Below are 21,653 nucleotides of genomic sequence, written 5' to 3' on the forward strand. Positions count from 1 at the left end.
GGGCAATGAGCACACTGAAGAGCTTTTGGGATATTTGAAGATGGCCATTTTCTCTCTGGGAGGCAAGAGCCAGGGAGGAGAAAGGTGCAGAGGAAGTTCATTGCCATTTTCCAGGCTCTGTCTCTGGCCTCACAGGAGGGACCCATCAAATCTCTCTCATGTCCAGCTGAGCTGGACAAGGCAGGGCAGGCTTTCTGTAACATCCCGTCGAGGGCTCCAACTGCCTCGGACTTGCACAGACCCATTGCAGGTTTGCTTTCCATTTCCATCTCCTGCAGGAGGAGATCACTTCAGCTACAGAGGAAGAAAATCTGAAACCCAGTTTGGATTTTTGACATGTAATTATCTTGCAGAGGTTGGGTGAGAAGGTCTCAGAAAATGAACAAGTCATTCTAAGGATCTCATTTTTCTCTCTGTTTTCTTCTCTCTGTTCCTCTGAGGCTCAGGGTAGAAAAAGAAGAATCTCAGCAGAAAAACAAAAATGAGACCTCTGGAAAAGTTCTGGCCACTCTGAGGCTGCAAAATGCTTTCTAGAACGAATTAGCATTTCCAGTGGAGTTCCTTCCCTTAAAATGTGCTGTATAACTGAGAGGTAATTCCTGCACCCTGGAGGCTGAGCTGGCTGCTGGCTCCTAACATGGTGTAAATGCAACACAGCCACATCGTGGTCCTTTCCACCCCTCAGAAAAACCCCAGATGTTTCTCTTTTCCCTACATTATAAGATTATATCTCTAAGTAAATGGTATCTCTGACCCCTACAGATTGTATTCTCCTCCTTGTTTCCATGTCAATAAGACCACTGCTTTATTTTCCAGTTTATCTTGTCTTTGTATTAAAATCAAGAGGCAAAACTGTATTTCAGATCCTGAGTGTGCAGCTCAGTCCAGACAATGCACATTTATTCCCCAGATAAAGATACAGTCCTTTCTCTATGAAAAATAACTATTGCATATTATGTATTCCTCATTATATTTTATTGAAGTAATTCTGCAGGTAGCCTGTTTTTACCACCAAATTTTTAGGAGCAAGGGAAGAGATTTTCCCCAACAAGGCAATTTTTTTTCTGTGTTGTTGAAATTTGTGGAAATCTTTTATCTCACAGATTGCTTTTCTTCATTCCTTTTCTGGGTGAGACAATCCTCTTTGGGAAATCTGGTTTTCTGCCTCTTTCTAAAGAACAAAATTGTTGGCTTCAGTTATGTCAGTGTGTTCCCATTAGCTGCAGGAACATCAGCACTTCAACCTTTATTCTAAATATGTGCTTTGCAGAAAAGCAGCGAATTTTGCAAACTGCCACTTACCCAGTCTCCCTACTCCAGAGCTTCTGAAATTCCAGAACATTCCAACCCCCAGGGGACTACATCCTTTGTTTTAAATCATCAAATCATCAATTAGAACTGCAACTGGGACATTCAGGCCAGAAAAAAGCCTTCACTGGGGCAAAATCTAAACTTGCTCTGACCACGGGTAGCCTCTGAAATGTGTCAGAGATTCCATGAAAAGAGTACACGAAACACTTCAGCTGGAGAAGACAAAACATTGGATAAGCATGTTAGAGGTCTGCAGGGAAAGGTGTCCTGCTCATATCAAACATTTTGTAGGAAATAAATCCCAATGGCTGTGATCCTGGAAGCAAACAGTAACATTTGTTTGTAAAATTCATAAAGGCAAAACACTTCACTACATAGCAGGGAGGTTTTTACCTTTTCTTTTAATTTAGCTGGAACAATGTCTACAATACATTGACTCACAAGTTAAGTGAAGGTATGAAATCACATTCTTCATACTGAGATGGGACATTCTGGACTGGTCAAACACCCTGGCAAGAGGGGCAGAGTTCTGCACGTCCAATGAACACTGTTTGAAAGAACCAGCGGTGGGAATTTCGGTTTTGACAGTGATGAGAACAGAGGGCCTTGTCCATGGAGATCGAGATGCTTTGCAGAGGAGGGCAAAGCTCAGAGCCTCAGGGAAAGGGGGGGAACTGAGGCACGGTGCAGTGCAGTGACTCCCAGGACGAGCAGCAGGACACGAATCCCAGCTCTGGCTCCCGGGGGCTCCTGGCTGGCCAGTGCAGTGTCCCAGCAGGTGTGAGGGGGGCTGTGCTCCAGCGGCTCCGGGGTTATACAGGCACCTCTTCCTTCCCCTCTCCCGCTGTCCCGTTGGCTCCGCTCAGTCCCGCCGGCTCCCTGCCTTCCTCCTCCTCCTCCTCCTCCTCCTCGTCCTCCCTGGCTGTCCCTGTGTCCCGCCCCAGGCTGGGCAGGGGCCCGAGGAGCTGCCCTTCCCGGCGGGACTGGGCCAGCTCCTTGGCACAGCACACGGGCGTGTGGGTCTCGTAGGTGCTGTGGAAGCTGTTATAGTCCACCTCGTAAAAATCCTTCTCCAGGGTGAGCACGGGGGTGAAGCGGTGTCCCCACAGCACCTCGGTGTCCATGTAGGAGCTGCGAGCCTGGCAAGTCATCCCTGGGTGGAAAGAGAGGGATGTTAGAGGCAAGGCTTCCCTAGTGCTCACCCAACCACGCCTGGCACTTAAAAGCACTTCTGTGTCATTTCCATACCTGATTGCTCTGGGACACAGGGAAGTCTTGGCTTAATAAGCCTCACAAAAGCCTCTATCAAGAACAAGCTGAGTACCCAGAGGGAAAGGGATGCATTCTCCTCAGCATCTTCCACCTCCTGAACCTCGTGCTTAGGGGTTTGCAGGCTCTAAGCAGCTTCTCTCTGCCTCCCCCTGCTCTGCTGAGGGGCTCTTTCTGTGCCTGACACAAACAGGTCCTGGTGGATCCTGCTGGAACAACCCCCAGCTCTGTGAGTGCTGCCTCAGCCCCACACAGCCCAGCGCGCAGGGACCCCCTGCCCTGCCCTCCTCCGGGCTGGCACCATCCCTGCTTCTCTGCAGCAGTGCCACAATCCCTGTACATTAGTGCCACAATTCCTTGTACTCAGCTGCACACACCTGGATGCTCAGCCCAATGGTGAGGGGTTCCCAACTCAGCTGGCTTTGAATCCCCAGGAGGGTTCAAGCCCTTGTGCTGCTGGGCTGTGGTTTGAATGAACGGTGGCTCACAGTTTGTCAAGCTGCTCCTCAGCCCCATGCATCAGAGTTTATTTACTTTGAAAAAGTTTAAAGATAATCTCTGCAGAGTAGGGACAAGCACACCTGTGAGCAAATTCTCTTGGAATCACCCCCCAGTGTCAAGGCTGTTTTCTCTTCCAAACATTTTTCTTCTCTTTTTTCTAATTATGTTTTGATTTTGGAATTAATTTCCAGTGAAAAGCTAACCTCACAAAGTTCTCCCACAGTTCTCTCATAGAGGGTGAGGGATTGGCCTGACTGGAATAGATTCAAAACATGCACTTGATCCACTTTCTGGGCAACACTTGCAAGTCTAATTCCTACAGCCCAGAGCACAGGGACAGAAATCTAAAGTAATGAACAGGGAGAAAAAAATCTCAGTGTCAGATGCTTCAGGGAAGAGCATATCACATATTCTCACTCTGTGAGCTCAGAAGTGACTGAAATCTCAGAGCACTCAGAAAACCCCTTTCCTTTAAAAAAAAACCCCACCTTTGTGAAAAGAGGAATATTTTGTTCTTATAATTGCTACAGACCATTAAAAGACACCCACACAGGCAAGTTCTCTGCAAAGCTGAAAGCCTCTTAGTGCTTTCCATGGTTTAAAGCCACCAGGCCAGGAGTATTTTGTTCCTTGAAAGGGGAAGAGATGGTGACACACACGCAGTGCTGAGACATCTGCAGCTCTGTAGCACAGGCTGCAAACCCAATCCTTTCCCTCAAGATCTGCAGGAGTGTTTGCTTCTGGGCAGGAACAACAAGTACAGCGTTAGTCACAGTGTGCCAGCGTGCCTGCTTCCTGGGCTGGAAGGAACTGGGAAGTGCAGAGGCTGCCATGAGAAACACAGCCAGGGAATGAAAATCACCCCAAGTGCTGCTGCCTTCAGGAGAAGCTCTGTGGAAGTTCAGCATCTTCTCAGGAAACTCCCAGCTTTTGCTTTAGAGCTAAGGAACAGGGTGAGACCACTTCTGCCTTTGGTGGCTCTGCAATGTGCAGCATCACCAGCCCTGGGGTGAGGAGGGTCAGCCCTCCTGCCCTGGGCCAGCTCCTCGCTCCCTGGAAGCTCCAGGAGCGCTGCTGGTGTCCCAGTCCTGGTACAGGTTTTGCCAGGGGAGCTGTGTTACAGGCACTGATCCCACACTGACCTCCCTGGGCAAGGGCTTTCACTCCTGTTGTCTGGGGTTTCAGGGCTGCAGGGCCAATCCCATTTTCTGGTGCTGCCTCATGCCAGGAGGCTGGAAACCAGCAGCTGGTTAAAATAAACCAGTCCTTTTCCCTTTGTACAGAGCTGGTTTGGCAACAGAAATCCCAAAGGCCTCCAAGTGCCTCCTCCAGAGCCAGCAAGGAGAGCAGGAGAGGAGACCCTGCAAGCTCTAGGATCAATCCTGTGGATAAACCAGCTGATTCTTATCCTGCTTTTCCAAGTGCCGCATCAAGGTACCATCAAGGAGTCTCCAGGGCAAAGATGGGGTGTCCTTGTGAAATGTGGGGGCCTGGAGATCTCTGAGGGAACTCCTGCTTTATAATCTGGGACTGAAATAACTCATTCCCTGAGGGAGCACCTGAGTGAACCTGAGCCCCTGGGACACCGTCCCAGTCCTGCTCTAAGTATTCAATTAGGGCAGGAACAATGGAAAGCTTTCAGCAAGCAAACACTGCTGCTGCCAGCTTCCTGCAGGAGCTGCTTTCTGTAACCCCAGGGGGACACTGAGCCAGCACAATAAGACAACTTGTAATTGCTCCATAATCCCATTCAAATATTCCTTTTTAGCACATGTGCAGTGGTGTTTAATTGCGTGGGGACACACTGCTTGGCAACTCCCACATCACCCAGTAAACAACACCATTGTCTCTGCTTCAAATTCCATTAAGTGCCTGCTTTGCAGGCTGCCCTGTGCTCTCCAGCCTGGTTAATTAATGCATCTGTAATGTCCCTAGCTAATTATTGCCTCTGTGACTGTGAAAAGATGACAGAAGAGGTGTGGAAACAATAAACCTTGTTTTTATTAAGAGCACATGGATGCAGCCACTTGCCACTGGAACACGTGTGCCCTCCGTGCTCAGAATATCCCAGTGCCACCCTGCAGAGGGGCACAGCAACCCCCAGACTCAGACCCCTGTGTATCCCTGAAAAAAATCACCTGTTTCATTGCACAATTCTGGTTTATCTGAGCCTGTGGGATGTCGTGGGTATAGGGAATCATTTGCCATATGCTCCTATCCATCAAGTAGCATCAGAATTCAGAATATCCTGAAGTGGAGGGAAGCCACAAGGATCACCAAGTGCAACTCCTGGCTGCAAACAGACCCAGATCTGGGTACCAGACCAACTGTGACATTACTGCTCTTCTACATCACTCATGCAGCCCTGAAGCACTGACACTTTGGGGAGCACAAGAACTCAAGAGAGATTCCAGACCCTCTGAATTTCTTGCAGAATTAACCATAGCATCTATGGCCCCAGTAAAGGCTGTTAATCCTTTCCTTAAAGAATCTATAACTACACATTTTGGGTTTAAATGGTGCAGATATAGAGAAGTGGTATTTGGGGGTTTCATTGAAATAAACTTCATGCTAAAAGAATACAGAATCCCAGAATGGCTTGGGTTGGAAGGGACATTAAACATTGACATCTTCCCCTCTACCCCAGCCAGCTCCAGAGCCCCAGTGTCCAACCTGGCCTTTGGCACTGCCAGGGATTCAGGGCCTGCCCACCCTCCCAGGTAACAATTCCTAATTCCCAATATCCCATCCATCCCTGCCCTCTGGCAGTGGGAGCCATTCCCTGTGTCCTGTCCCTCCATCCCTTGTCCCCAGTTCCTCTCCAGCTCTCCTGGAGCCCCTTTAGGCCCTGCAAGGGGCTCTGAGCTCTCCATGAAGCCTTCTCTTCTGAACAATCCCTTTCCTCATAGGGGAGCTGCTCCATCCCATCATCTTCACATCCTCATTTTCCTTCTTTCAGTCCAAGTAGATGTACTTGAATTCACAGACATATATTTTTCAACTCTATCCTATTTTAAGGGGTTGTAAGACCATTAAAAGTTTCATTGTCTCCTAAACAATCTGGTTTAAAATGAAAAAGTAGGTTTAATATAAATGTGTGCAGTCTGTCTGTTGAGGAAAACATAGAATGATATGAGAAATCTTCAGATGCCAACTTTTAGTTGCAGCTTTCTCATCTCTTAATGCAGCAGCTCAGCTTCATGCTGCAAACAAAACTGTTTTAATAGAAACCAGAGATAAAACTTGTCTGAAGTTAGAAGTAGATGCATCAAGTTTTCAGTAAAGCTAGAACCAGTTCCAGGATTTATGGATGCTGGAGACCAGGGCACTGTGTCCTGGTTTCAAGTTGTGCAATAAGCATTGCACAGAGATTTAATGCTCATTTCATTACAGCAGAATCCTAAGAAGTGGGTATTTTGTCTGTGGGTTGGAGCCACAGATCAATAACAGAGCTGTGCCTGCTCCTGCTCAAGGCAGCCAGGGATGCTCCCTAAACAGCCCCGTCTGCTTCCCAGCAGATGAAACATCCAGAGCAGACTGTGATGTGCATTAAAGCCGGTGTCTCATCACATCTGAGAGCAGCGCAAACGCCGGGGTGTAAAACACGTGCCAGGAACTCGGCAATAGGTCTTTGCTGTCATCATAACGAGTTAGCAAAGGGCTGGAATGTCTGAGCGTGCTGACAAGGAGCGGGAGGAGCCGGCTCAGCACGGGCTGATCCCGCTGCTCCTGCCCTGGAGCACAGCCTGGGCTGGGAGGGGGACAGTGCTCCCTGTGCCCAGCTAAACCAGACCTCACCACCCCAAATCTGCAGCTGCAGCTGCTTGGGTGCCACCAAAGGCTCTCTCCTGCTGTTGGAGATGCTGATTTTTGGCAAACATCCCATCCCAGGTGACCTCAGTTAATGGGAGGGCATGGGGAACACAGAAGATGCTCTGCCAACCCCAAATCTCCCCAGGTTCCATGGGATCCCATCCCCAGCAGAGGTGAACCTTCCAGCGCTGCTCCCTGGCCTGAAGCTCCTCAGTGGGCAGAGACAGCCCAGCCCCTGGGGCTGTCAAGACAACATTTTTCATCAGGCTAAAATTAACAGTGCTCATTGAAATGCCAGGGAGCTCAGTGATTATCTGCTGGGAAATGTCATGTGCCTGCCTGGACTGGGCCAGATCTGCTCGCCCCCCTGGGACATGGGCTCTGCTGGCACTGATCTCCCTCTCTGCCCATTCTGTTGTGCCCAGGATGATGTTTCTCCTTCTCCTGGATGCTCTGAAGCTGTGGAACAGCCACTGCCCAGGAGCTGATGGCCTCAGAGGTGCAGTGCCAGTGATGGAAGTTTGCGGGTGGCAAGGAAGAGGTATTAAAAATTTAACTTCTATTGCTGTGATTAAGCACTATGTGTCTTTCAATTTGCATTAGCATATGGTAAGTTATAAAAGTTATTAGTCCCTCTACGTTAATTAGACTAAAGAACACTGTAACATCTAAAAAGTCAATATTCTTCCAGCTTGAAAAGGAATATTAGAAGGTAGGAGCATGGTCCTCCAATTATTTGTGCTTGTCTCCTTTAGAGGACATGGCTGGGCTTGATTCACTTTGATATTTATGCCAGAGGAGAGTAATAGGATTTTAATTTATCTGAATGCTCTCCAGGCATGCAAAAGCTCCTAGGCACTGGGAAAAAATATAATAAAAGGACTTTAAGATGTAAAGACCTTGGATTCAATTGCCATGTCTCCAGCAGGCCCAGCCTGAGCCAAGCTCACACCAGGTAACCTGTTTAGGGCTCACAGTGACTGCAGAGGCTCCTCAGACACCGCTGCCAGCCTCTGCCTCCAGAGGACAGCCCAGCTCATGAACACAATGACCTGAGACATCGCTTCCTATCATTTTTTAGGCAGTGTCTGTAACACTTCTGAAAGATCCTCCTTGCAGAAAACTTATTTATATGCAAAATGCAAAGCAACACAAGACAACCCAAACCAGATGATGAATGCCCAGAAACTCCATTCAGTAATTTCACCCTTCCTTTGTGCTCCCATGAAAATCATGATTAATTTCAGCATATCTTTTGTTGTGACTACTGCATTTGGCCCTACTTTTACAGCCAGGAAACTGTACTCTGTCTGCAAAGGTGGAAAATTGAAGTGTGAAAACTCTGCTGTTTGCCTACACTCCCACAGGGACAGGATGGGTTAATTACTTCTAATCATTAAATCCCTTTTTATCACACTGACTCTAAGCCAGAAAAATATATACCTGTACTTACATAAGAGTTCATTAAAACTTCATTTAGTGACTGGACTAATCAGGCATCTGGAGTGTTTCTTGTGCCTTATTTAATTGTGCTGGGAAAAAGAGGCAATGAAGACCAGGAAGGACCAGGAGTGGAGTAACAAGCTCTGCTGCCTCCGTGCCCAGGGAGCAGCAGTGCTGGATGCTGTGCCCAGGGAACCAGGGCAGCAGGAAGCCACGGAAAAAGTAGGATTTGGATCAGGATTTGGATAACTGTCAGCAAATAGCAGAGGAAGGGTAAAGCTGAAAGAGAAGAGAGGCCCTTCAAATTACCTGCCAGGAAGTCTTATAGGATATGAGAGTGTGTCATGCAGCATGGCTTACAGAGAAAAACAGTATTTTAAAAAATTGGACTTGCTAATGTTCCCTAACCGGATCAGCCAAATCCTTCATCACAACCCAGCTGACTGCACCACGCGGGAGGGGGGCCTGGACCTGCCCTGCTCTTCCCTGTCCCAGCAGCTTTTAAACACTGTCCAGTTTGCGATCACAGGGGAAGGGCAGGAGCTTTGGCCAGCAGCAGCAGGAGCTGTCCTTCACCAGGGTGGCCCTGAGATTTTGGGGAGCAGAGAAACAAGGAAAGCAAAAATGTATTCACTGTGCAAACAGACTTTCCACCTTTGCTTTGTTCCCTTTTATTGCAAGTCAGATTTGGGGCAGCTGATGTTGACAAGCATCCCTTTCTGAAAAGGCAAAGATAAGGAATTCCCTGAAGGAATGCCTGTGCCAGCTCACCAGGAGCACTGGGGGTGATGCTGCTGCCCCCAGATGCCCTCGAAGCCCCTTGGGAGTCAGCACACTTGTCAGCAATATTGATTTTGTCTTCACAGTGCTCATTTCACCCAGCAGTGACCACAACAGATCTGCCCAGAAACTCACCCTCCCTTTGGCCTTTTCCCTCTGCTCCTTGAGTCCCCGTGCCTCCTCACCCATCCCAAATATCAATGGAAAAGCCACGCCTGGGCTTGTGCCAGGCTCTGAGGGTCACTCAGTGCAGCAGCCCCAGGTGCCCCACAGCCCTCAGTGCAATAGCACCAGCTTTTTTATCTTTTTCAGCCAAATAAACCCACTGCATTTTAGGCTGGCTGGTGAGCTGCTGTTCTTCAGTGTGCTGTTACTCAGGCCTTTGAAAAGACAAGGCAACTTGAACACAAAATCTTTGTTTTACGTCACAGTGTTTCACTTTGTAAAAAACCCAGTGACTTGAAGGGTGTGAACTCCTCAGAATTTACTCTACACTTTTCATTTGAAGCTATTTACCATCTTTGCCTTGCACTGGGTCAGAATTAAACTTAAATGTCAGTAAATAGAGCTGCTTGTTTGAGAGGAGACAATACATTACATTTGTAATATGTGTGTGCCTGGTTAAATCTACGGAAAACAGCTATAAAATCACTGTCCCAAATTATCAGTGAAAAATATCCCCACTTTTAGTCGTGCTTCAATTTCTGCAGCCGTTGATATGTTGCTGATCACCTTTCTGACCTGCTACCTACACCTTATGGAAAGCAGAGCTGTATATTCTGACCAGTGGTACCTCTGAACTCGGTGGGGTGGGGGGGTGGAGTCCTCATTTTCCATAGGGGTTGCTAAGGGAACAAATGCTCTGCTGTATTTTACAGTGCCCTGAACCCAACCAGGCTGTGACAGTGTCAGGATTTAACAGAAGTCCTGCTGGGAGTAAATATCACACCACTCCTGAGAGCAGATGGGGCTTGAGCAGTGCCATGGGCAGGGAAGTACCTTAAGAATTTGCTTGGAGCAGATCTTAAGGTGTGAAGGGAGGGATTAATAACCCCAAACTGCTTCATCAATACTCCCAAGTGTGAGGATGAAGCAGGAAAGCACAAACACTGTCTCTGCAAGCCATTCTTCTTGTCACAAAATATCCCACTCCCCTGCTGCCACGGGTCCTCAGGAGCCATCCCAGCCTCCAAACTGCCTCCTGGAATCATCCAAGGTCCACTCAGCTCTGAGTTCATGCAGAATGCCTCCTCCAGCTCCGGGGTGGGACTTCCCAGGCTGCCTTCTGAGTCCAGGATAATTCACTTCCACAGATGTATGCTCCTTAATATCCTTACAGCCCGGCCTGCGCAGTCCCTCTGGGAGAGGAGCCCATTTGTAAGGCAATATTATTCCTCTGCCATGCTTTTAATTCCGAGGTTGTTATTGATAATGACTTCCTCTCACACATCCCCAGCAGAGGCTGAGCCTTCCTGCGAGGAAGGCAGAGCAGCAGGGGCTCAAAGCATCCACAGTGTCACTGTGTGACGAGGAAAGAGGCTTTGGACAAACAAGGAGCTGCATTCCATGCTCAGATTAGGAAGCTCCAGCCTCTAATAAATGTTTAGGCTGCAGAATAAGTCACTGTTACAAATCCTTGCCTTAGATAGTCTTTTCCACCCACCCTTTTCTTCGCCACATCTCTACAATGCTCTGCTGGGGAAGAGCGTTTCCCTGGACATGCCAGGTGAATTCCACTTGCACAGCACATATTCCAGCCCCAGTGGAATGTAATTTATCCATCACCTCCCATCAGCTCTGTTTGGGAAAGTCAGCCACTGTTGATCACCTAAGGGGAAACCCTGGGACATTAAATTACCTCTCTGGACAGCTGCCTTTGGGAGCAAAGGTTTGGGATGCAGCAATTTGAGAGATTTTTGCTCCTCTGGCTGCGGTAACTAATGAGCAAATCTCCAGGAGGGGATAACATTAACAGTCAGCAAGGGGCAGAATCTGTGAGAGTGCTGACACCACTGAGTACTTGTAACAAGCTGAAAACCCCTGCTAATGACTCAGAGAGAACCTCATTGAGATGGAAAACAAAATCCAACCACCACCCACAGGAAAACTCCGGCCTCATAACTGAAATCCTGAAACACCAAAGGAGAAAACTGCTTATAAAAGCTTTTTTTGCATCTCTGGCTTTGTTTGTCCATCTTCAGCCAGCAGTTCTCTCCCTCGGAGCTGCCTGCAGTCCTTTCCCCCTGCAGACCCTGATTCCATCAAGGCCTTCTGCCCACCCCGGGCTGGAAAACCCTGCCTGGAAGGCACACGAGCATCTCAGGGACTTGGACACACTCGCTGTGCCGCAAGTGCAGCAGCAAGAGCTGCCAGCTCCTCCCCAAACCTGGACCAAAGGGATTCCTGAGTGGAAATGACCCATGGAAATGACTGCCAGGTGCTGCCAGAGCTCCTGTGGGAAGGAGCCTCTGTGCCCATCCCTCCCTCAGCTGCCTTCCCCATGCCGTGGAAAGCTGAGCGTTATCCCTTTTCCAGAGTCACTACAGACAGACACAGAGTTCTTTCATCTCTGCCACAAACACACCCCTAGGAGACACTGGGAATGGGCTGAGGATATCTCCTAATCTCCCATTACCCAGCTTTGTCTGAGCTGTTAAGCAGCTGCAGGGCTGCAAGAGTCACAAAAACAGTTTCTGTATTTTTCCTCTCTGAGCTCCCTCTGGGAATGTGTGTCCTGCACCACGTGCAAGTCATTCAGCCTCAGCACGTGCTGCTTTATGGGATACAGTGAGACTTGGGCACTTCACAGCCCCCATTAAAATCAACACTACAGCAGTACCTAAAATAGCACAGTTACAGCCAATCTCTAATACAGAGAAGAAATGGGAGAAGATTTGCACCATGAATTTTGATCACAGGAAACAGGACCACCACAGACTTCAAGAATTCCTTCAATCCACTGCTTTTTTCTCCTGTGGATCAGTTCTAAGTGATTATGAGCAGCTCCAGGACTAACCCCTTCACCTCAATCCCAGACTTATAAAAGAGGGTGAAACACTACAAAAAAGAGGGTGAAACCCTACAGTATGAGCTAAAGGCCCAACTTTTCACTGCTGGTTATCCCAGATGCCCCACCTGAGTCAGGCACTACCCAAGAACAAACCTCACTGTGTTCCCAGTCCAGGTAACATGGACAGTGAAATCCTGATGCCAAACTGCCCACAATGCTTTGTGCCCCTGTCCTCCTCCAAACAGTGACTGACTGCTGACAGGTCCTTACCTGTGGCTTCCACCATTCCTTCCAGGATGACCACAATCTCAAACTCCTCCTTCTCCAGCTGGGTGCGGGACATCTCCCAGAAGGGACTTTTCTCATTGATCTCATGTGAGATGATGAGAGGGGACACCAGGAACAACCTGTCGTCTCCGGTGTCGAATCCCACGTTGATGTCCGTTTGATTCAGGGGAATAAACTCTCCTTCTTTGGTCTGTTTGGACTTAATCAGTTTGGCTCGAATGGAAGCCTCGACAATGTGGGAATTGCGGAGGTCCCCGACTCGGAACATGAGGCAGAGCTTCTCATCCCTCATGGAAATGACAGCGTTGTTGGAGAACATGAGGGTCTCTGCCCTCTTCTTTGGTTGGCTGATCTTGACAAACATGCATCCCACCATGAAGGCGTTGACGATGGAGCCCAGGATGGCCTGGACCAGGAGCAGCACGATGCCCTCGGGACACTTCTCCGTGATGACCCTGTGGCCGTACCCGATGGTCGTCTCGGTCTCGATGGAAAACAGGAACGCCGACACGAATCCGCTGAGGTTTTCAACGCAGGGGATCCAGTTCTCGTCCTCCAGGTGGTCCAGGTCTCCCCGGATGTAGGCAATGAGCCACCAGATGAACCCAAAGAACAGCCAGGTGATGGTGTAGACCATGGTGAAGACCAGCAGGTTGAAGCGCCACTTGAGGTCCACCAGGGTGGTGAAGAGGTCGCTGAGGTACCGGTAGGTCTCCTGCACGTTCCCGTGGTGCACGTTGCACTTGCCGCTCTTCTCCATGTACCGCTGCCGCGGCTTCTTGCCCTCGGTGGAAATGAGCCGGGTCCTGTCCGTGGCGATGGGGACGTCATCCCGAGCCTGCTTGGGGATCTTCTTGGGCTCCCGGGATGTGACCCCGATGTCCATGTCCTGGTTCATGAAGATCCGGGAATCTCCAGCCATGGCTGGGCTGCACAACAAGCAAAGACCGTTTCAGGCAGAAGGAAAAGAGAACAAAGCCATTTTGTTTCACTGTCTGGACCATCAGAACGTTGATTTTGGAGGGCTGACTCTTCTCCCACAACAGCCACTTGTTAAACACAGCCCTGCAGTGACCCAGAATTAAAGACTGATTTATCACACACACAGGCCCTTCAAACATCAGCAGGGTGATGGGCACGCTGTGGGAGTGTGGAACACTTAAACCTTTGAACATTTTGGGGCTTTCTTTTTGTTCTTAGATTTTTTTACACACCAAATTTGCTTGAGATCACAACTCAGAACAAAGCTACATCAATAACTTTTCAGGAGGGACTGGAGCTATTTCATGCCTCAGGTTTTGGGTGCATATCAAGAGAAACCTCAGAAACTAAGGGAAAATGCTGAGCACCACTGTCTACCTAAATCTCACATGAGTCTAAATTATGCATGAAGGCTTCCCTTGCAGTCAGCAGAGAAAGGCATCTCCAGGGATAACTCAGATTTCAGGAGTGCTGAATCACCTTCTGGAAGTTTATTCTTGAGCCTGGGCTTAAGCGTGAAATAAACATTTAATTGAGCATCTTGAATCCCACGTGTGAGGGTGTGATGAATCCAGGCCTGCTGTTAATGAGATCTATCAGAGCTCACCCCTTTGCTCTACCTGACATTAGACAAAATCACTGGGCACTTTTAGGAATGCATCAGAGCTATTAAAAAGCCCACTGTCGACATTCAGAGTAATGCTTACCAGGATACAAATAAATAACACGAGATGGGCGGCAATGCTGTCTGCCAGTTCTAATGTAACATCCTGTTTACAGAGATGATTAGATACTCCTTTAAAAAATGAGAGTCTTGACTCTGGATGCAGGGCACAGACAAAATCTCTGTCAAAGACTATCTAAGGAGCCTTAGGGATATCAAAGATAGAACAGCAATATTTTCTATGGCGTTCATTCCCCGTATTGTCCTCTGCAAATCCTATTAAAACCTAACTAAATCTATTACTGCTCCCTCTGTCTTTAATCTTCTTATGCGCCTGTGAATGAGGAAAGGTGTAGAGATACAATTAAGAGTATCTTGGGAGAGACAATTTTTAAGACCGAACAAAGTAGCTCCATCTTTTTGGTATTAAAAAGCACAAAGGGTGGGCGGGAAGGAAGCAGAGGCAGGATGAAGAAATGAAGCAACAAATTTTCACTTCCATTCGGCTGCAGCCAAGTCTGCTTAATGGCAGAGAACTCCTCGTGGCCCTTGTCTAAGTCACCATCGATCAGTGCTCCAACGAAGCAGCCGGAGCCTGCTGCTGGAACCGGCCCTGCTGGCTCGGCTCCGCAGGGAGCCCGACCATCTGTGCCACACAGCCAGCACTGCTGCCTGCTGCCAGGGCCAGGACAGGGCTGCACACCAGGGCTGGCAGTGGGAATTCCTGGTGCTGGGATGGGAAATCGGGGGGATTGGGTTTGCCCGGACATGGGGTAGATGATCCCAGTGCTGTGGGCTCCCTTTCTCCAGCCAGGATTTTGACCCCTGCTCTGTGTCTGTCCCTCCTGAGAGCTGGCTCAGGGTGTACTCACACACATCCTCAGCTGTTTTTCACTGCCGGCTGCAAGGCAAACCTCCAGACCCGCTGGCCTGGCTCTCTCTGCTCTCTGAGGTTCGTCTCTTTACACGTGTGCAAAGTGCTGCAAGATGCTGAAACCTGTGCAGGGGCACAGCTTGACACTCACTTCCCAACATGGGAAAGCACATGGCAGAACAATCACACACTTCTGCCCCCTCTTTAATAGAGAAAGAAGCCTGGATGCAGGGCACAGACAAAATCTCTGGAAATCCACTGGAAATCAGTGAAAAACCTCCTCACTTCCTTCTTACAAATAATATTCTCGATGTATGTTTGCATTGATTGATTAATCTAAAATTACTCCATTTGGACTAAAAAGCTGTCATCAATCTAAATGTAAAACCAGGCAAGTGTTGCCTGTTGCTTTCAATTTTAAAAGACTTGTTTTAAAGATAATTTTCTTATAACAGTAAATTTGAAGCTATCACTGGCACCATTGGAGAGAGAACAATCCAGTTCCAGACTTCAATCTAGAGTGGAAGATTACATGTTTACATTCACATCAAAGAGACCAAAAGGATCTTAAAACTTATTACAAAGAACAGAATACAGGAAAAGCAACACAAAATCCTAAATCCCTGGAAAGATCACCCTGGTGGAGCAGGTTTGAGGAACTGCCCATTAATGAATACATGGAGGAACCTTTTCAACTAAAACACTCACAGGGCTGGCAACATCTCTGGTGGTGCTACTGATCTCCAGCAACAGCTCAGCTGAAACATCTCTGCAAACCTTCAGGAACACCTTCCAAGTGACCCAGTAAAGCAGAAAAATTCCTGCTGGATAAGAAGTTCACTGACAGCTTCAGTGGCATTACAATTCCTACCAATATTTCATCTTTAACTTTCCTGTTGTAGTATGAGCACAACCTCAGTGTGGTTATTAAAAATAATTAAGTATATGAATTTTTGCTTCAGAGTCTTTAAACAGAATGCTCCTGGTTAGCAGTTTGAGCACAGCTTTGGATGGCTGCAGATTATCCAGCTTTCTGCTCCAAATGATTCCAGGGTTTTCTAATTCTGAGTAAATCACTGCTCTTCCTCCTGCCTTAATTCCTCAACAGTAAAATTTGTGATATGGATCTGGATGGTCTGTGAGATCCCAGGCAGCAGAATATTCTAGAAAATTTCCTGTCATTCTTTCATGATTTTAACTGCCCTGGGAACTTTATCCCAAATGACAAGAAGCTCTGAAAGGAGCAGTGTAACTGGGTAAGGACCTGGTTAACTCTTCCCTGTGCAGTGCACAGCCATAGACATCTCTGCCAGATCATGGTAAATTTGTTCCTGCATCTCCCAGAGATTTCAGCTCCAGTCTGTAAATCCCTGCTCCCTCCAGCACAGAGAGCCATGGGGTGAAATTGCCTCTTACAGTCACAGGCACTGTTCTGTTTCTCTGGCATTTGCTGTCTTTGGTTAAACGAGGCCAGGATAATAAAAATGTCACTTCTGTACAAAGCTGCCTTCCTTTAGGACAGGCTACTGCATGAGGAGCTGTGAGTCAGTGCATTATCAGCCTTGCAGAGAGGTTTTTATCAGCCCTGCTGATGCTCAGCTCTGCCCAGATGACACACTCGGGGCAGGCAGTGACATTTAGGGGCTGGGATCTGCTGCACAGGAGTCAGGCTGGGGTTGGGTGAGAATCTCCAGGAGACAGTGTTTGCCAGAGCAGCTCCTGACAGAGCTGGTGTGCTCCTGGCAGGTCCAGCAATTTGCCAGAGACAGCAAGGAGGTCAAAACTATGAAACACTTGAAGAAACTTCTTTCCCTGCTGACCAGGGAGCTTTTTCCATTTAAACAATTGCTGATCTGGCTGCAGTGAACACACAAATTTCTGTGAGGATGGGATTTGATGCTGGAAGGGACCAAACTGGCAGGCAGGTGGAGTTTAAAGATGTGAATCTGTCATCAAGTTTGTGTAAAGGCAGACTTCTTTTTGTTTCTTTTAAACCTGATGCCTGTGTTTTCTCACATTGGGAGAATAATTGAGCAACTGTTCTTTAGCAAACCTCCCACAACTTCCCAGAATTTTGATTTTTTTCCACTTAACCCTATCTTCTTTTTTTTCCAGACAATGAGTGCTGTACTTCTCAACAAGCAACCAATAATACTGAACAGAGATTACTGAAAAACCTGACCTGGTTCTGCTGCTGCCTGTTGGCCCACACCCCATAAACCAGGTTACTGTGCCCAGGTTCCTCTGGGCCACATAATTCTGCTTTAGGTTACAGTGCTGCAAGGGAATGAAATTCTTAATTGTCAGACAGGAGCAACATAGGGAGGTAGGTGCAGGAATAAAGGAAATTAAAGCAGCAGCACTGAAGAGAATAAAAGCATTGGCTGCTGAAGACTGAGTGCTCATGGAAAGATGGAGGAAGGAGAAGTCTTAGGAGAAGATGGCCTTTGACAATCTGAAGAAAAATGACTTGAGATAGGCTCTGACTGTGGTGGGGCTTTGATTTCCCAGAGAAAGGCATCTTTCCTCCATCCTTGTATCACTGCCTGTGTGTGAGTGGGACTGAGCAGTCAGCTCCACCAGCCTTCCTTTCCACACACATCTGTGCATGCAAGGTGAAGTAAGGCAGGTGGATTTGGGGAAACCATGGAATGTTCCAACTTTCTGACTTCATATAAATAGAGGTTTGGGGTTTTGGTGGCTGCCTCCTTGGGAAGTGCTTGGGGATCCACAGGTGGACGGGAGGCTGCAGAAGAGTTGTGCCCTTGAAAGCCAGGGAAAAATTCAAAGACACCGCACAAGAAGGGAGACCTGTGGCACTTCACAAACAAACGTTCCAAAGCTCCCTGACCCCAGTAATTGCCTCTCCAAGTGTCACCTCACTCAGCACTGAGGTGGGAAGGTGCCTCTCATCTCCTCTGTGAGTTTTGGGCAAGTCTCAGCACCACTTTCCTGGCACTCAGAATGCGACAGCTCACGGAGATGGGTGGCTGCTGGTTAGCCTGAAGGGCCAGGGTGGCTTTGTGCTTGTCACAGAGCTGGGCTGTGACAGCTCCTGTGTGCCCAGAGTGCCCCTGGCTCAGAATACCCCAACAGAAGGTGCTCAGTCTTTCCAAAGAAAATCTCTCTGGCCAGGGAGCCAATCTGACCTCAAGGAAGGGTTTATGGACATTTGCACTTTGTTTTTACCTGTGAGTTGCCTCCCAATCCATCCTTCTCCTCTGAGATCCTTCCATTGCCAGTTGTGAGGGAGGAACGTGACTCTCCCACTCCCAGAGTATCCAAGTGTTTTACAGCACTCAGCACAGATATCATGTGCTATAAAATTTTATTTATGTGTTTTCCAAGAGGTCTGGAGCAAGGAAGGGCTCAATTTCCCCTATTTCAGGATGGGGGAATCACTCACAAAGACACTTAGTTCTTCAACACTCAACTAGGAGTCTGTGGCAGGGCAGGAATCAAATTTAGCCATTCCAAAATCCGAAATGAGCCCCTGGAATCACTGCAGAACTCTTTCCTCCTTCCCCCACTCCAGCAGCTGGGAATGCAGTTGCTGTCTGTCTCAGGTGTGTCTGAAGATCTCTCTGCAGAGCCTCCACAGCCTGATCCACCAGATGAATAACCCAGCAAGATTATTTCCAAAGCCAACGAAGGCAGTTGCTGTTCTCTCAAATAGCTACAGGTTTCAAATACATTTTTTCCCTCAGCTATGGATTGAAGTAAAAAAAACCCCACACATATCACAAGTTCACAGCTGCATTAAATATAATGACTCCAGACCTATACAGAACAGAGTGGAGAAACAAAACTGATCTTTTTTTTTTTACAGAAAAAGAAGATAAAAACTAGAAAATGCTTATTGAGGCATCATTCAGGCTTTTACAACTTGTTAGAGCACATGGACTAAAGAATATGGAGTTTCTATTAGATTGGGACTGTCTCCTATGGCAGGAAGAATGGGAGGATTTAATCCATGTAACACCCAGGCAATTCTCTTGTACTTCATTGAATTAAAGACCTTGAGCGTGACTAGTTCCCGAGCAAAGGATGCAACCACAATATTGTGCTTTTAGGTGTTTTCCACGATACAGAACAGTCAAATGATATTTTCTCTACCAACAACAAATAAAGCCTGGAAATAAATCAATTTGATCCTTCCACCTCCAAGGAAGTGACTGTGCCTGAGGCACTCTGCAGCCTCTCTGTCCCTGGCCTCTCACCCCAGCTCTATTTTAGGGACATCTTATGGTGTCATTGAAAATCTGACCATTGTCTTTCAAGCAGCACAACTGAACAAAGCCAGGGACATCTTTGTCCTGATCAGACACTCCTGTTTCTCCTGCTCCTGGCTGTTTACTCTGAACAGCAAACACTGAATGTTAAGAAAGCAGAATCTCAGTTCTAGGAGAAAATCCTGCCCCAGGAGCAGCAGTGTTCCCATTCTCCATTGTTTAGGAATTTACCATTGCAGCAACAGAGAATCACTCTGGAATCTGCAGCAGCTTAAAAAATACAATAAAAAACTAAAAAACAAAACAAAACTAAAAAAACCCCAAAAAACACCAAAAAACTTTTTAAAAATACATTAAACCGTTGGACCACTTCACACTTCTGCAGTACCTTGCACCCAAAGAGTTCACTATGGGTTTACCAAACACAGGCTCTTTTTGCCCCAAGGCCTTCAGCAGCGCTTGAACCCACTGCAGAAAGGGGTCCGAGTGACAGAGGGACAAACTGACCTCATACCAAGCTGTTGGACAAGGGCCAGTGCTTGCCCCAAGTATCCAAGTGCCTCTCCTGACCTCAAACCCAACAGAAACTGGGTGACTTAAACAGTGGAGTCTGGAAATTTGCCTTGGAATATTACTCCAAAGCTCTGTTTGCCTTTTTTTTCCCCCCCACAAATAATTGGGCTGGAACTTTCCAGAGATAGAAAATATTCTGCCATGGGAATCAGAAATTATCCTAATCCTTTATCTCCAACTGGGTAGGAATAGTGAGCCAAAGAACTGAAGCCCAGAAGTGAAATAACCCCCAGCACAAACACTGCCCCACACACTGCCCACCTTCTCAGGAGATCCTGGTTGCTTGGACTGGTCAGAGAACCAGTGAGAAAAGCCAGTTTGGTTTCCCTCCGAGCTCCTCTTCCACAAATCCAAGGTCTACTTTAAAGTAAAAGGGCACAGGAGGAAGGAGCTGCTTGATGAGAATCTCCAAAAGCCAGAGGGAAGTTTTTTGGGACAGGGTCAGATTCTGCCCGTTCTCGGCTGGTTCCTGAAACTCCCTGTTCAAACCCAAGGGAGAGGCTGTGTAAAAGTTAACCTGGTGCTCCCAACCACCAGGCGCTGGCACAAGGAGAACCCCAGGCGCCTTTCTGAGTGATGCAACAGGACATTGGTAAAAAAATCAGTTATGCTTTTACCTCCCAGAGCCATAACCCCCGAGGGATTCCCAGCGCACTGCATTCCCTGTCCCTCCAAGGGCTGCATATGCCACTTGCTCATCTGGAGGCTGCACTGCCAGGGCTCTGTAACTCCAAGCTGACTGGCAAGTATCCTAATTATGAAAGAATTTAATCTTGGGCTCCAGATAAGGATTATGGAGTCGCTCCATAATTCAGGGCTGCTCACTGATCAGTCTCCTGGTGCCCTTTGAATTCCAGTGATCTCCACTAATCCTGTATCTGAGCAGTTCCTATTTTATTTAATGTCTTTTCGTGCATCACACCTTTAGATCTGCCAGTGCTTTTGCCCAGGATCAGCATCCAATCCCTGCCTTCCCAAGAGTTCCGTGGCAGCTGTGAGTTAGGCAGGAGCCTGTCCACAGCTCGCACCCGGGCAGGTCCGGGCACAGGAGCCTGGCACCCCGCTGGCCCAACAGCTCCGCGTTTGTCCCGATCCTCTGCAGCCGGAGAGGATCGGGAGTGACCGGGAATAACAAAGGAACCGTAACTTACTGGCTACGAGCGGCTCCGCATCAGTCGCGCCGGGGCTCGGGGGGCGGCAGGAGCGGGGCTGCGGGAGGCTGGCGGGCAGCGGCGGGTCCATGCCATCACCGGGGAGCCGGGCTGCTCCCGGGGGCCCCGGGCCGCCCGCCGCCCGCTCGGCGCTGCCCGCCGGCAGCGAGCATCGGCGCGGGCTGCCCACGCCCTGCCCTGGGCACCCGCGGTGCTCCCGCTCGGCTCCCAGCCCCCGCCGCTGCCGTGCCACTTTGGCCTCTCCTCCGCCCGCCCTGCCCCGCCGTGCCCTCTCCTGTTCCGCGGATCCGCGGCGCTCCCGAGCTTTTGAAGGGCTGGGGCAGAGGGAGGGCGCGGAGCTGCGTGCGACGGCGCCTGATCTGCTCAGGGGCGGGGGGCGAGGGAGGGGTTTGGGCGCTGCCGGCAGGGAGGAAAGGAGGAAGGGAGGGAGGGCAGGCGGGGAGGCGAATCCCTGCCTGGGAGCTCGGGATCGCAGGAGCTCCGAGCTCGGGAAAGACCTGCGAGCTCCCAGCGAGGGGCGAGGGGCCGCGCCCCTGGGCTGGGCTGGCATGGCATGGCATGGCATGGCATGGCATGGCATGGCATGGCATGGCATGGCATGGCATGGCATGGCATGGCATGGCATGGCATCCTTCCGGGGCTCTCAGCATCGCACAGACCCCGCAGCTCCCAAAGCCGGGAGGAAGGGAGAGCGCGGGAGCCGCGCGTTTCACACGGGTGAAAATCGTCCCCGGCACCGCGG

The 21,653-nt window shown here is 48.8% G+C and overlaps 1 protein-coding gene across 1 annotated transcript; it reads right to left on the bottom strand.

Annotated features, from left to right (window-relative positions):
* Nucleotides 1–864: 864 nt before the first annotated feature.
* On the bottom strand, nucleotides 865–21,279 carry KCNJ5 (potassium inwardly rectifying channel subfamily J member 5). Its single transcript, XM_064397682.1, has 3 exons — nucleotides 20,891–21,279; nucleotides 12,398–13,344; nucleotides 865–2,464 (listed from the first exon to the last, which is right to left on the bottom strand). Exons 2-3 carry the CDS (start codon nucleotides 13,335–13,337, stop codon nucleotides 2,124–2,126), a joined length of 1,281 nt encoding a protein of 426 aa, XP_064253752.1. The 5' UTR covers nucleotides 13,338–13,344; nucleotides 20,891–21,279; the 3' UTR covers nucleotides 865–2,123.
* Nucleotides 21,280–21,653: the final 374 nt, after the last annotated feature.

This window comes from Passer domesticus, chromosome 23, assembly GCF_036417665.1.
Source record: "Passer domesticus isolate bPasDom1 chromosome 23, bPasDom1.hap1, whole genome shotgun sequence".
NCBI classification, from domain to species: domain Eukaryota; kingdom Metazoa; phylum Chordata; class Aves; order Passeriformes; family Passeridae; genus Passer; species Passer domesticus.